This window comes from Erinaceus europaeus, chromosome 9, assembly GCF_950295315.1.
Source record: "Erinaceus europaeus chromosome 9, mEriEur2.1, whole genome shotgun sequence".
In the NCBI taxonomy this organism is placed as follows: domain Eukaryota; kingdom Metazoa; phylum Chordata; class Mammalia; order Eulipotyphla; family Erinaceidae; genus Erinaceus; species Erinaceus europaeus.
In genome coordinates, this window is record NC_080170.1 from 67,133,167 (window position 1) to 67,147,767 (window position 14,601).

The following is a 14,601-nucleotide window of genomic DNA, read 5'->3' on the forward strand; positions in this document are numbered from 1 at the left end:
CTGTCTTCCCCTGCCTTCTGACTCCTTCCTCCTGTTTCTTTTTCTTTCTTTTTTCCCCCCTTCTATTTAGTTTATTTATGAGAGAGTTAGAGAAAGAGAACCAGAGCATCCCTCATGCTTGAGAGTCCAACATCTTATTCACTGCACCTCACAGGCAGCCTTCCTCCTGTTTCTAACACACTCAGAATCAGCTCCTCCCCAAAAAAATCAGCTCTCAGGGTTTAGTACCCCAAGGTTGGTGCTAGCAGCAGCCGGGACAGAAACAGGGTGAAAACCTGGTTTCTAGAACCCCAGGGAGAAGAAGATAGGGGTGGGGGTGGGGGCGGGAAAGCAAGCAACCTAACAGGGGACTTGGTCTTTGGAAGTTTTGTGGGGAGACATGAGTTTAGCACAACACACTAAAGCCCTTCTCTTTGCTCAGTATTTTCTCCCAAAGGCTAGGTTTCTGCTGTTCTGCCTTTTTGGGGAAGATGGGGACAGCAGGGCCAGGTCCTTTAGGGATAGGGAATGATGGGAAGTTTCCCTTGCTTGGGGAGGGAGGCAGGATGGAAGATGGGGGGCTTGCTGCTGGAGCAGAGCTCTCACAGGTGCACTGGGGGGTGGTGACAGCACAGATCAAGAGGACACAACACTCAAGGTCAGGGCTGGGCGGGGGTGGGTGAGGCGGGACCTCATGTTCACATTCCTATTCCTCCCTAAAGAAAGGGAAAAGAAAATGAACTTAAATGACTCCAGAAGAGGGCTTTTGAAAATTTTGTTTTATTATCATTCAACATGCTAAAGTCACATAAGAGCCATGAGCCCACTCAGTCCTGGCTTCCCAGGGTGGGGCTGGTGCTAACTATGGGGGTCACCTAGTTGGTGTGACCTGGGATGGGAAAGGGATGCAGCCAGACTGGAGATGGGACGGGGCTGGGGGCAAGCTGCTCAGCGAAGCCCCAAGAACCTCCTAAAACGCAATTTCACTAGCAGTAATGCATGTCGGGGGCAATCACCTGTTCACTCCCCATCCCCAAATCTGTTTCCCTCCCTGCCTGTGGTCCCTCACACCTCTCCCCCACCCTCTGCCCCTCATGGTCCCAGACCACAGGAGCAGGGACACTTGGGTCTTACCTCTCCTGTCCTTGGAACTGCTCTAGTGGCATGCACTAACATGGTAGCTGCTGGATTGGGGGGTTGGGGGGAAGTAATGCCCAAAAGGGACACTGGGGGGCTCTGAACCCCACAGGGAGGGGCAGGGGCAGAGTTCATCAGTGAAGATGGAGTGGTAGTGCAAGAGTGAAGCAAATGAAGGGGAGAGGGAGTATGTGTCTCCTGAGATCTCATCCATGAACATCTCACTCTGAGAGCTCCCCCCACCCCCCAACACACACATTCTCAGGGATCCCATCAACCTCACCCCAGGCACCAGGAAACTACTATCTCTCCCACTTTCACAGTACCCTTGCTGCTTTGAGGAGAACTTGGAGGCCAAAGAACATAACAGAGAAGGGTTGGACTTGACCCAAAGGGAAGCTGGAGGGACAGAGAGAATAAGATGTCAAGGAGGAGATGGGGAGAGGGAACCTGGGGGGAGGGGTGGCTGGACGCTTAGGAGCTAGGGTCCTTTTTCCTTTTCTGGAACCTCCGAAACTTGCCCTGAATGGCCAGGGCAGCCTTCTCTGTCTCCGGGGCTGTGAGGTCAATGTCAATCTCCTCCTCCTCTTCTGCCTTCTTGGTGTTGCCTGCTTTCCCTGCAGATGGTAAAGGGACAGTTAAAGGACACTGAGGGACCCCAGCCCCATTCTCTACCCCCCAAACAGAGCAGGTAAAGTTCACCTTCTGTCAGAAGCTGGGAGGTTCCCCTATCACTAGCCTGGAAGTTGGAGCTAGCATGACCCAAAAGATGGCTCAAAAATAGAATACTGGGCTTGCATGCCTGAGGTTCCCAGTTCAACCCCCAGTACTGCAGGTACCAGAATAGATGCTTGGGCTTCTTTCTCTCCTCTGCCTCATGTTGAACTCCCCCACAGTGTAATCAATAAAAATAAATATATAAATAAAATCTGGAGCTGAGCAGTGGCCTACTTGGTTGAGTACATACATTATGATGTGCAAGAACCCACGTTTAAACCCCTGGTTCCCACTTGCAGGGGGGAAGCTTCATGAGCAATGAAGCAGTGCTGCAGGTGTCTCTCTTTCTCTTTCCTTACCTCCCCCCTCCTCAATTTCTATCTGTTGTGTCAAATTATAAATAAATTATGTATTTATTTTATTTTTAATGAGAGCGGTAAAGAGAGAAAGATACAGAGAGTGAGACCAGAGCACTGCTCAGTTCTGGCTTATAATGGTGCTAGGGACTGAACTTGGAACTTCAGAGCCTTAGGCATGAAAATCTTTTGCATAACCATTGTGTTGTCTCCTCAGCCCAATAAATAAAACTTTTTCAAAAATGTAAAATAAAACAAAACTTGGGAGTTGGGCGGTAGCATGTTAAGCACACATGGTGTTAGGCGCATGTGGTGTGAAGCACAAGGACCAGCATAAGGATCCCAGTTTGAGCCCCCAGCTCCCCACCTGCAGGGGAGTTGCTTCACAAGTGGTGAAGCAGGTCTGCAGGTGTCTATCTTTCTCTCCTCTGCTTTGTCTTCCCCATCTCTCCATTTCTCTCTGTCCTAACAATGATGACAACAACAATAAAAAACAAGGGCAACAAAAGGGACAATAAATAAATATTAAAAAAAAAACAACTTAGAGCCAGGGGCTGAGGCAGAGAATCTGCTCAATTACTTAAATGCTTTGCTACTTTTGGAATGACATGAGGAGATGTCACATCACCACTTATTCTGACATCCTACAGCTCAACGTCTCCAAAGCAGACAGTAGCTGGCATCATCTGTTCATGCTTCCTGTCACCCTGCCTGTCTCCAACCTCCCCAGAGCCAGTTTCAAAAACCAAAGAGTAGGGCTGGTAAAATAGCTCACTTGAATAATACGCTGCTTTGCCATATGTGCAACTCAAATTTGAGCCCGGATCCCACATTGGAGAAAGCTTTGGTGTTGTGGATTCCCTCTCTCTCTCTCTCCTCTGACTTTATTTAAAAAATAAACAATAAAATAAAATAAAATAAAATAAAATAAAAATTTATGGGTGAGTGAGACAGGATAATGATTATGCAAAGGACTTTCATGCCCAAGGCTCTGAAGTCTCAGGTTCAATTCCTCCATACCACTATAAACCAGAGCTGAGCACTGATATGGTAAAATAAATAAACAAATCATTAGTTTCAAAATAAACAAGTAAACATTAGTAAATAAATTAGAAGAGTAAATATGGTAGTCTATAAACAGTAGAAGGTGGGAAGAAAGTGGGTAGGGGTAGATAGCATAATGGTTATGCAGAGACTCTCATGCCTGAGGCTTTGAAGTCCCAGGTTTAATCCCCTGCACCACCATAAGCTAAAGCTGATCAGTGCTCTGGTACACACACACACACACACACACACACACACACACAAATACAGAAGATGGGAAGAAAGTTATGGATGGAGTTCTGGGCTCCTCCTGTCTCACTGCCTCTGACTCCACACTTCAGTGTGTCCCACCTTACAGCCCCACTTGCCTTTATGTTCCCTAGGTCTTCCAGCTGCCCAGTCCAACCCACTCACCCTTCTCATCTGGGCTGGAGGCCTGGTTGGTGGCTGGGGCTGTCTTGGTGTTGAGCTGAAAAAGGAAAGATCAGAATATTCACTATTCCTGCCAAGTCTTTTGAAATGCCACTCTCCTGAGAGTCAGAATTTCTTTTGTTATCGTAAAGATTTACTTGTTTATTTAATTATTTTTAATATTTTATTTATTTATTAATGAGACAGATAGAAGGAGAGAGAGAAAGAAGCAGACATCACTCTGGTACATGTGCTGCCGGGGATGGAACTTGGGACAACATGCTTGAGGGTCCAATGCTTTATTCACTATGCCACCTCCTGGACCACAAGTTTTCTTCTTCTCCCCTGCCTCCCCAGTGCATTGAACCACTGGCTTCTGGTGAGGACAGGCTTTGAACCTGAACTGAAGCCCTGTCTACCTCAGACTCCACGGGCAGAGCCACTATACCAGCTTGGCAGTCCGCTACTTGTTTATTAGTGAGAGAGAGGAGGAGAGGAGAGAGAACAAGAGCAGCACTCTGGTACATGTGCTGCCAAGGATCAAAACTCAGAGCTGAGAGTCCACATGCAGAATGGTGGAGTGATTCTCTGGTCTAAGCACTGTTCTTGATGAGTGGAATTGTAAGAAAAATGTAAGGATGACATCAAAAATACTGGAGCCTGTGGAAGTGGGGGGGGGGAATGGAGCAGGCAGGAGGTGGTGCAGTGGATAAAGTATTGGACCCTCAAGCTGAAGTCCTGAGTTCAATCTCTGACATCACATGTGCCAGAGTAATGCCCTGGTTCTCTCTCCCTCTTTCTCATAACTAAATAAATAATTTTCTTTTTTAATTTTTTTATTTATTAATTTATTTGATAGAGACTGAGGAAAACTGAAGTGGAAAGAGGAGACAGGAAAAAAAGAGGTTCTGCAGACCTGTTTCACTGCTTGTGAAGCAGCCCCTCTGCAGGTGGCGAGTGGGGGCTTGAACTTAGGTCTTTGTGAATCATAACATGTGCCTTCAACCTAGTATACCACACCTCCCCACACACACCTTTCTCTCTCTCTTTCTTTTTTAAATTTTTTATGAGTTCTGACTTCTTTTTTTTTCTTTTTTAAAATTTATTTATTTATTCCCTTTTGTTGCCCTTGTTTTATTGTTGTAGTTATTATTGACATCATTGTTGTTGGATAGGACAGAGAGAAATGGAGAGAGGAGGGGAAGACAGACAGAGTGAAAGATAGACACCTGCAGACCTGGATCACCGCCTGTGAAGCGACTCCCCTAGAGGTGGGGAGCCGGGAGCTCAAACTGGGATCCTTACACCGGTCCTTGCTTTGTACCACCTGCACTTAAGCCGTTGCACTACCGCCCAACTCCTTTTTTAAAAGTTTTTATTATTTATTTTTCCCTTTCTTGCCCTTTTTGTTTTATTGTTGTTGTAGTTATTATTGTTGTTGTTGTCGTCATAGTTGTTGGATAGGACAGAGAGAAATGGAGAGAGGAGGGGAAGACAGAGAGGAGGAGAGAAAGATAGACACCTGCAGACCTGCTTCACTGCTTGTAAAGCGACTCTCCTGCAGGTGGGGAGCCAGGGCTCGAACTGGGATACTTATGCAGGTCCTTGCGATTCACGCCACGTGTGCTTAACCCGCTGCATTATCACCCAACCCACCGACCCCCCCCTTTTTTAATAGAGTTGGCATTCCCTGAAATAGAGAAGATGGCAGGAAGATCTGGTTAGGGATAGGTCAGGAGTTTGATTGGGGACAACTCTGAGAAACCTATTAATTATCCAAGAGTAGATGCTTTCAAAACCAACTGGCTATCCAAGGAAAGTTAGACAGAGGGCCTGGTTACAGATCGAAACTGGGGAGTGTGGCCTAGGATGTGGTCCAGTGGATAAGCACTGGATTCCCAAGCATAAGATTCCAAATTCAATCTTTCTCTCCTCCTCGCCCTCCTTTCTGTCATAAACAGGTAAATCCACACTCTTAAAGAGAAAGCAGGAAGGGAGAGAGGGAGGGAGAGAGAGAGGAAGGAAGGAAAGATGGATGGATGGATGGATGGATGGATGGATGGATGGATGGATGGATGGAGATAGTTAGCAGCTTGGAAGCTGGTGCAGTGGGTCGGGCCCCCTGGACATCATGCTTTTAAGTTGAATGGTGTCGCCACAGCACCAGAAAAGAAAAGAAGGAAGAGGAGGAGGAGAAGAGAAGAAGGAGGAGGAAAAAGTGAGGAGTTAGTAGACCAGGAGGTGGTGCAGGAATAGCAGCAGAATTTGCAAGCATTAAGTTCTGACTTTGAACCTCAACAATTCAGAACAAATCAGAAAAATGCTCTAATGGTCTCCATCTCAAAATTAATTAATGAATTAACACGGGGGTGATGTATCTTTTAAAAGTGAAGAAGAAGGAATTGGTTAGTAGAGTAGCATGGGTTAAATGCACATGGCGTAAAGCTCAAGGACCAGTGTAAGGATCCCGGTTTGAGCTCCTGGCTCCCCACCTGCAGGGGAGTCCTTCACAGGTGGTGAAGCAAGTCTGCAGGTGTCTATCTTTCTCTCCCCATCTCTGTCTTCCCCTTCTCTCTCCACTTCTCTCTGTATTATCCAACAACAATAACATCAATAACAACAATAACAATAACTACAACAATTAAAAAAACAAGGGCAGAGATTTCCGGAGGCAGGGCTACGAGCAGAAACAGATCTGTTTCGCTCCTCTCCTCTCCTCTCCTCTCCTCTCCTCTCCTCTCCTCTCCTCTCCTCTCCTCTCCTCTCCTCTCCTCTCCTCTCCTCTCCCAGGTCAACTAGGAATACCAAAGGAGAACACCTGGGACGGAAACAAGACAGGACTAGAACGACTTCAGCCACCCACCAAATCACCGGTGAGTGCAAACACGTGTGGCTGGTGGTCAGCAAGGAGCCTAGGGAGAGATTAAGTAGCTAGTAACAGTCCGGCAGTTTATCAGTGACACCACCTCCAGTCTGTTCCACCAACAAGGGGACAGCTGAAGGGAGGAGAGGACTCCCTGGAGACTCACCAAGTACAACTCTGAGTCTCCATTGCTACTACCCTCAGAATCTGGAGCAGCAGCAGGGAGGGACACCTGGGGACCGAGATCTAACCAGGAAACTCAGGAGAAGATCTATATCTCGGTGGCATAGCAGTGGGGCTGTGAAAGTCTCTTTGCATAGCCACTGGATTATCTCTGCCACACCCTGCTTTATCTCTCGGTCAGGAGTCAGTGATTAAGCTAAGAAGCCTACTTATAGTTTAAAAGCCCTCAGGATCCCATAGCCTACAGGGAAGAAAAAGAACAAAGCAGGCTTTTAAGCCACTGAGCTCCAAATCAGGGATTAAAATACTATTGAAACAACTGTTAACTTCCACCACTGTGAACCCTTTAATTACCTTACTTAGACACAAGTCAATCCAGGCAATAGTAATCAGTAATTTGAAAAGTACTGAAAGAGGGAACTCATAACATAATATATAAAATGGGTAAACCAACAAGAAGAAATACCGGAGAAATGAACCAGGACAAGAGTCCAGCTAAAAGCCCCCAAAGGGTGAAGCACAAAATAATGAGGTCAACATCCAAACACTAGCTAAGGAAATAATCACAGGAGTAAAGAGTTTGAAAGAATTGTAATCTGAAATACAGTAACAACACATGAGACTATGGAAGAAAACACTAATTATCTCAAGGTTATTAGAGAGCTGAAAGCTGAAATAGCTGAGCTAAGAATACAATTAGCTGAACAAGTGAAAATAGTATCAGAACCGGTAACAAAATAGATAAACTCCAGAAAACAGTACAGGGGAGAGAGAATAGAATCAATGACGCTGAAGACAGAATTAGCAAGATCGATGACAAATTAGAGACAACTAAAAAAGAAGCAAGAGATCTCAAAAAGAGATTAAGAGATACATAAAACAACAACAGAGTCCTATGGGATGACTGCAAAAGAAACAATATATACATTATTGGCTTACCAGAGGAAGAAAGAGGGGAGGGGAAGAAAGCATTCTTCAGGCCATAATAGCTGAAAACTTCTCTAGTCTAGACAATATCAAAGACATAAAGATTCAAGAAGCCCAGAGGGTCCCAAACAGAACTAACCTAGACTTAAAGAAAAATGAGAAAACCATACAAAAGATCAACGAAAGTAAGTGTTACTAAAGTATATGTTGGTTCTTCGAAAGAGTGAACAAAATCGACAAACCTTTAGCCAGACTCACAAAACAAAAAAGGGAGAAGACCAAAATAAATCAATCGTAAATGAAAGAGGAGATATAAAAACAGACACTGCAGAAATTCAACATATCATGCGAGGCTTCTATGAACAACTATATGCCACCAAGCTAGAGAACCTGGAAGAAATGGATGATTTCCTAGATATCTACCAACTTCCAAAACTAAGTAAAGAAGAAGTGGATAACATGAACAGGCCCATCACAGCTAATGAAATTGAAACAGCTATCAAAAATCTTCCCAAAAATAAAAGTCCTGGACCAGATGGTTTTACAAATGAATTCTATAAAACCTTCAAAGAACTAATACCTCTACTTTTAAAGTCTTCCAGAAGACTGAAGACACTGGAATACTCCCTTCCAGCTTCAATGAAGCCAACATCACTTTGATACCAAAAGCAGACAGGGACACAGCCAAAAAAGAAAACTACAGACCACTATCTCTGATGAATATAGATGTGAAAATATTGAACAAAATTCTAGCCAACCGGATATAGCAGTATATTAAAAAGATTGTTCATCATGACCAGGTGGAGTTTATCCCAGGCATGCAAGGTTGGTTTTATATATGTAAATCAATCAACGTGATCCACCACATCAACAAAAGCAAGACCGAAAAGCACATGGTCATACCAATAGATGCAGAAAAGGCCTTTGACAAAATACAACATCCCTTTATGATCAAAACACTACAAAAAATAGGAATAGATGGAAAATTCCTGAAGATAGTGGAGTCCATATATAGCAAACCTACAGCCAGCATCATACTCAATGGTGAAAAACTGGAAGCATTTCCACTCAGATCAGGTACTAGACAGGGCTGCCCACTATCACCATTACTATTCAACATAGTGTTGGAAGTTCTTGCCATAGCAATCAGGCAGGAGCAAGGAATTAAAGGCATACAGATTGGAAGAGAAGAAGTCAAACTCTCCCCATTTGCAGATGACATGACAGTATACATAGAAAAACCTAAGGAATCCAGTAAGAAGCTTTTGGATATCATCAGGCAATACAGTAAGGTGTCAGGCTACAAAATTAACATTCAAAAGTCAGTGGCATTCCTCTATGCAAACACTAAGTTAGAAGAAACTGAAATCCAGATGTCAATTCCTTTTACTATAGCAACAAAAACAATAAAATATCAAGGAGTGAACCTAACCAAAGAAGTGAAAGACTTGTATACTGAAAATTATGAGTCACTACTCAAAGAAATTGAAAAAGACACAAAGAAGTGGAAAGATATTCCATGTTCATGGGTTGGTAGAATTATCATCATCAAAATGAATATACTACACAGAGCCATCTACAAATTTAATGCTATCCCCATCAAGACCCCAACCACATTTTTTTAGGAGAATAGAACAAGTGCTACAAATGTTTATCTGGAACCAGAAAAGACCTAGAATTGCCAAAACAATCTTGAGAAAAAAGAACAGAACCTGAGGCATCACACTCCCAGATCTCAAATTGTATTATAGGGCTGTTGTCATCAAAAGTGCTTGGTACTGGAACATGAATAGACATACTGACCAGTGGAATAGAATTGAGAGCCCAGAAGTAAGCCCCCACACCTATGGACATCTACTCTTTGAAAAAAGTGCCCAGACTATTAAATGGGGAAAGGGGGGTCTCTTTAACAAATGGTGTTGGAAAAAATGGGTTGAAACATGCAGAAGAATGAAACTGAACCACTATATTTCACCAAATACAAAAGTAAATTCCAAGTGGATCAAGGACTTGGATGTTAGACCACAAACTATCAGGTACTTAGAGGAAAATATTGGCAAAACTCTTTTCCGTATAAATTTTTAAAGACATCTTCAATGAAATGAATCCAATTACAAAGAAGACTAAGACAAGCATAAACCTATGGGACTCCATCAAATTAAAAAGCTTCTGCACAGCTAAAGAAACTACTACCCAGTCTCCTCTCCTCTCCTCTCCTCTCCTCTCCTCTCCTCTCCTCTCCTCTCCTCTCCTCTCCTCTCTCCTCTCCTCTCCCGGATCAACTAGGAATACCAAAGGAGACCACCCGGACCGAAACAAGACAGGACTAGAATGACCACAGGAACCCAGTAAATCACCCGTGAGTACAAACACGCGTGGCTGGTGACAGAGAGGAGAGAGGGGCCTAAGGAGAGATTAAGTGGCTGCTAATAGTTCAACAGTTTATCAGTGGAGACACCACCTCCAGTCTGCTCCACAACAAGGGGACAGCTGAAGGGAGGAAAGGACTCCCCAGACACTCACCAAGTGCAACTCTGAGTCTCCATTGCTACTACCCTCAGAATCTGGAGCAGCAACAGGGAGGGACACCAGGGGACAGAGATCTAACCTGGAAACTCAGGAGAAGATCTATACCTCGGTGGCATAGCTGAGGGGCTGTGAAAGTCTCTTTGCATAACCACTAGATTATCTCTGCCACACCCTGCTTTATCTCTTGGTCAGGAGTCAGTGATTAAGCTAAGAAGCCTATTGATAGTTTAAAAGCCCTCAGGCTCCCATAGCCTACAGGGAAGAAAAAAAAAAGAGGCTTTTAAACCACTGAGCTCCAACTCAGGGATTGAAAAAACTGTTAACATATATAAAATGGTTAAAACAACAAGAAAAAATATTGGAGACTCGAACCAGGACAAGAGTCCAGCTAAAACTCCTCCAGAGGGTGAAGCACAAAACAACGAGTTCAACATCCAAACATTAGCTAAGGAAATAATAATAGGAGTGAGTAAAGAATTTGAAAAAATTGTAATCAGAAATGCAGGAACAACAAATGAGAAAATGGAAGAAAATTCTAATTATCTCATGGTTATTAAAGAGCTGAAAGCTGAAATTGCTGAGCTAAGAAGGCAACTAGCTGAACAAGCTAAAACAGTATCAGAGCAAGGCAACAAAATAGATGAACTCCAGAAAGCAGTAGAGGGCAGAGAGAATAGAATCTATGAGGCTGAAAACAGAATTAGCAAGATTGAGGATGAATTAGAGACAACTAAAAAAGAAGTAAGAGATCTCAAAAAGAGATTAAGAGATGCTGAAAACAACAACAGAGTCCTATGGGATTACTTCAAAAGAAACAATATACGCATTATTGGCTTACCAGAGGAAGAAAGAGAAGGGGAGGAAGAAAGCGTTCTCCAGGCCATAATAGCTGAAAATTTCTCTAGTCTAGACAACACCAAAGACATAAAGATTCAAGAAGCCCAGAGGGTCCCAAACAGAATTAACCCAGACCTAAAGACACCAAGACATGTCATACTTAGATTGGAAAGGAATAAGGATAAAGAAAGGATCCTCAAGGCTGCAAGAGAAAAACAAAGAGTCACCTACAAAGGAAAACCCATAAAATTAGCAGCAGACTTCTCCATACAAACACTACAGGCCAGAAGAGAATGGCAAGATATCTATCGAGTGCTCAATGAGAAAGGCTTTCAGCCAAGAATACTATATCCTGCTAGATTGTCATTCAGACTAGATGGAAGCATCAAAACCTTCTCAGACAAGCAACAGTTGAAGGAAGCAACCATCACCAAGCCTGCCTTGAAAGAAGTTCTGAAAGGTTTCCTATAAACAACCAGACCACCACAAATAGAACATATATCAAAACACTCTAAAACTCTACAAGAATGGCGTTAAAATATCTTCAATCTTTGATATCAATAAATGTGAATGGCCTGAATTCACCTATTAAAAGACACAGAGTAGGAAGATGGATCAGAAAACACAACCCAACAATATGTTGTCTACAGGAAACTCACCTAACGCAACAAGACAAACACAGACTTAAAGTGAAAGGATGGAAAACTATCATTCAAGCCAATGGCCCACAAAAAAGGGCAGGAACAGCTATTCTCATATCTGACATGATAGACTTTAAAATACATAAGATTAAAAAAGATAGGAATGGACACTACTTAATGCTCAGAGGATCAGTCAATCAAGAGGACTTAACAATTATTAATATCTATGCACCCCATGAGAAGCCATCTAAATACATCAAACTTCTACTGAAAGAGCTACAGCAATATATTAACAGTAACACAATCATAGTAGGGGACTTCAACACCCCACTATCTCAACTTGACAGATCATCCAGGAAGAAAATCAGTAAAGACATAAGGGAGCTAAATGAAGAGATAGATAACCTAGAACTATTGGACATTTTCAGAGTCATTCAGAGCAAGTTGTGGTATATATACACAATGGAATACTACTCAGCTGTAAAAAATGGTGACTTCACCGTTTTCAGCCGATCTTGGATGGACCTTGAAAAAATCATGTTGAGTGAAATAAGTCAGAAACAGAAGGATGAATATGGGATGATCTCACTCTCAGGCCGAAGTTGAAAAACAAGATTAGAAAAGAAAACACAAGTCGAACCTGAAATGGAATTGGAGTATTACACCAAAGTAAAAGACTCTGGGGTGGGTGGGTGGGTGGGGAGAATACAGGTCCATGAAAAATGATGAATGAAATAGTGGGGGTTGTATTGCTAAATGGGAATCTGGGGAATGTTATGCATGTAAAAAAAAAAAAAAAGTAGAAACGCAAAGCAGAAATTGACTGAGTTTGGAGTATGGCACCAAAGTAAGAAAGCAGAAGTATACTAGAGTTTGCAGTGAGTACCTCCCTAATACTTCCTCTCCACTTTTCCAAGCTTTGGGTCCATGATTGCTCAACAATTTGTTTGGCTTTGTATGTTAACTCTCTTTTCAGTCACCAGGTTCCAGGTATCATCAGGATGCCGACCAGACTTCCCTGGATTGAAGACACCACCAATGTGTCCTGGACCTCAGCTTCCCCAGAGACCCATCCTACTAGGGAAAGAGAGAGGCAGACTGGGAGTATGGACCGACCAGTCAACGCCCATGTTCAGCGAGGAAGCAATTACAGAAGCCAGACCTTCTACCTTCTGCAACCCTCAATGACCCTGGGTCCATGCTCCCAGAGGGATAGAGAATGGGAAAGCTATTGGGGGAGGGGGTGGGATATGGAGATTGGGCGGTGGGAATTGTGTGGAGTTGTACCCCTCCTACCCTATGGTTTTGTTAATTAATCCTTTCTTAAATAAAAAAAAAAACAATAATAACTAAAAAAAAAAAAAAAAAGAAAACACAACCCAACAATATGTTGTCTACAGGAAACTCACCTAACGCAACAAGACAAACACAGACTTAAAGTGAAAGGATGGAAAACTATCATTCAAGCCAATGGCCCACAAAAAAGGGCAGGAACAGCTATTCTCATATCTTACATGATAGACTTTAAAATAGATAAGATTAAAAAAGATAGCAATGGACACTACTTAATGCTCAGAGGATCAGTCAATCAAGAGGACTTAACAATTATTAATATCTATGCACCCAATGAGAAGCCATCTAAATACATCAAACTTCTACTGAAAGAGCTACAGCAATATATTAAATGGACCTACCCTATGACCCTGCAATTCCCCTCCTGGGGATATATCCTAAGGAACCCAACACATCCATCCAAAAAGATCTGTATACACATATGTTCTTGGCAGCACAATTTGTAATAGCCAAAACTTGGAAGCAACCCAGGTGTCCAACAACAGATGAGTGGCTGAGCAAGTTGTGGTATATATACACAATGGAATACTACTCAGCTGTAAAAAATGGTGACTTCACCGTTTTTAGCCGATCTTGGATGGACCTTGAAAAAATCATGTTGAGTGAAATAAGTCAGAAACTGAAGGATGAATATGGGATGATCTCACTCTCAGGCCGAAGTTGAAAAACAAGATTAGAAAAGAAAACACAAGTCGAACCTGAAATGGAATTAGAGTATTACACCAAAGTAAAAGACTCTGGGGTGGGTGGGTGGGTGGGGAGAATACAGGTCCATGAAAAATGATGTATGAAATAGTGGGGGTTGTATTGTTAAATGGGAATCTGGGGAATGTTATGCATGTACAAACTATTGTATTTACTGTTGAATGTAAAGCATTAATTCCCCAATAAAGAAATAAATTTATTAAAAAAAAAAAATGAAAGAAACTACTACCCAAACCAAGAGATCCCCTCACAGAATGGGAGAAGATCTTTATATGCCATCCATCAGACAAAAGACTAATAACCAGAATCTATAAAGAACTTGCAAATCTCAACAAAAAGACAACAAATAACCCCATCCAAAAATGGGGGGAGGACATGGACAGAATATTCACCACAGAAGAGATCCAAAAGGCTGAGAAACACATGAAAAAATGCTCCCAGTCTCTGATTGCAAATAAAGACAACAATGAGATACCACTTCACTCCTGTGAGAATGTCATACATCAGAAAAGGTAACAGCAGCAAATGCTGGAGAGGGTATGGGGTCAAAGGAACCCTCCTACACTGCTGGTGGGAATGTCATTGGTCCAACGTCTGTGGAGAACAGTCTGGAGAACTCTCAGAAGGCTAGAAATGGACCTACCCTATGATCCTGCAATTCCTCTCCTGGGGATATATCCTAAGGAACCCAACACACCCATCCAAAAAGATCTGTGTACACATATGTTCTTGGCAGCACAATTTGTAATAGCCAAAACCTGCAAGCAACCCAGGTGTCCAACAACAGATGAGTGGCTGAGCAAGTTGTGGTATATATATATATATATTCAATGGAATACCACTCAGCTATAACAAATAGTGACATCACCTTTGTCAGCCCACCTTGGATGGAAATTTATGTTGAGTGAAATAAGTTAGA

At 42.8% G+C, this 14,601-nt stretch overlaps 1 protein-coding gene across 1 annotated transcript in view; it reads right to left on the reverse strand.

The window, feature by feature from the left end:
* Positions 1–740: 740 nt before the first annotated feature.
* Positions 741–14,601, reverse strand: part of PCP4L1 (Purkinje cell protein 4 like 1) — a 51,657-nt gene continuing 37,796 nt past the window's right edge. The window contains exons 2-3 of the mRNA XM_016194438.2: positions 3,648–3,702; positions 741–1,733 (exon numbers count right to left, since the gene is read on the reverse strand). Of these exons, the coding sequence (XP_016049924.1) occupies positions 1,591–1,733; positions 3,648–3,702 (198 nt within the window). The 3' untranslated portion in view covers positions 741–1,590. The remainder of the gene's footprint in view (positions 1,734–3,647; positions 3,703–14,601) is intronic.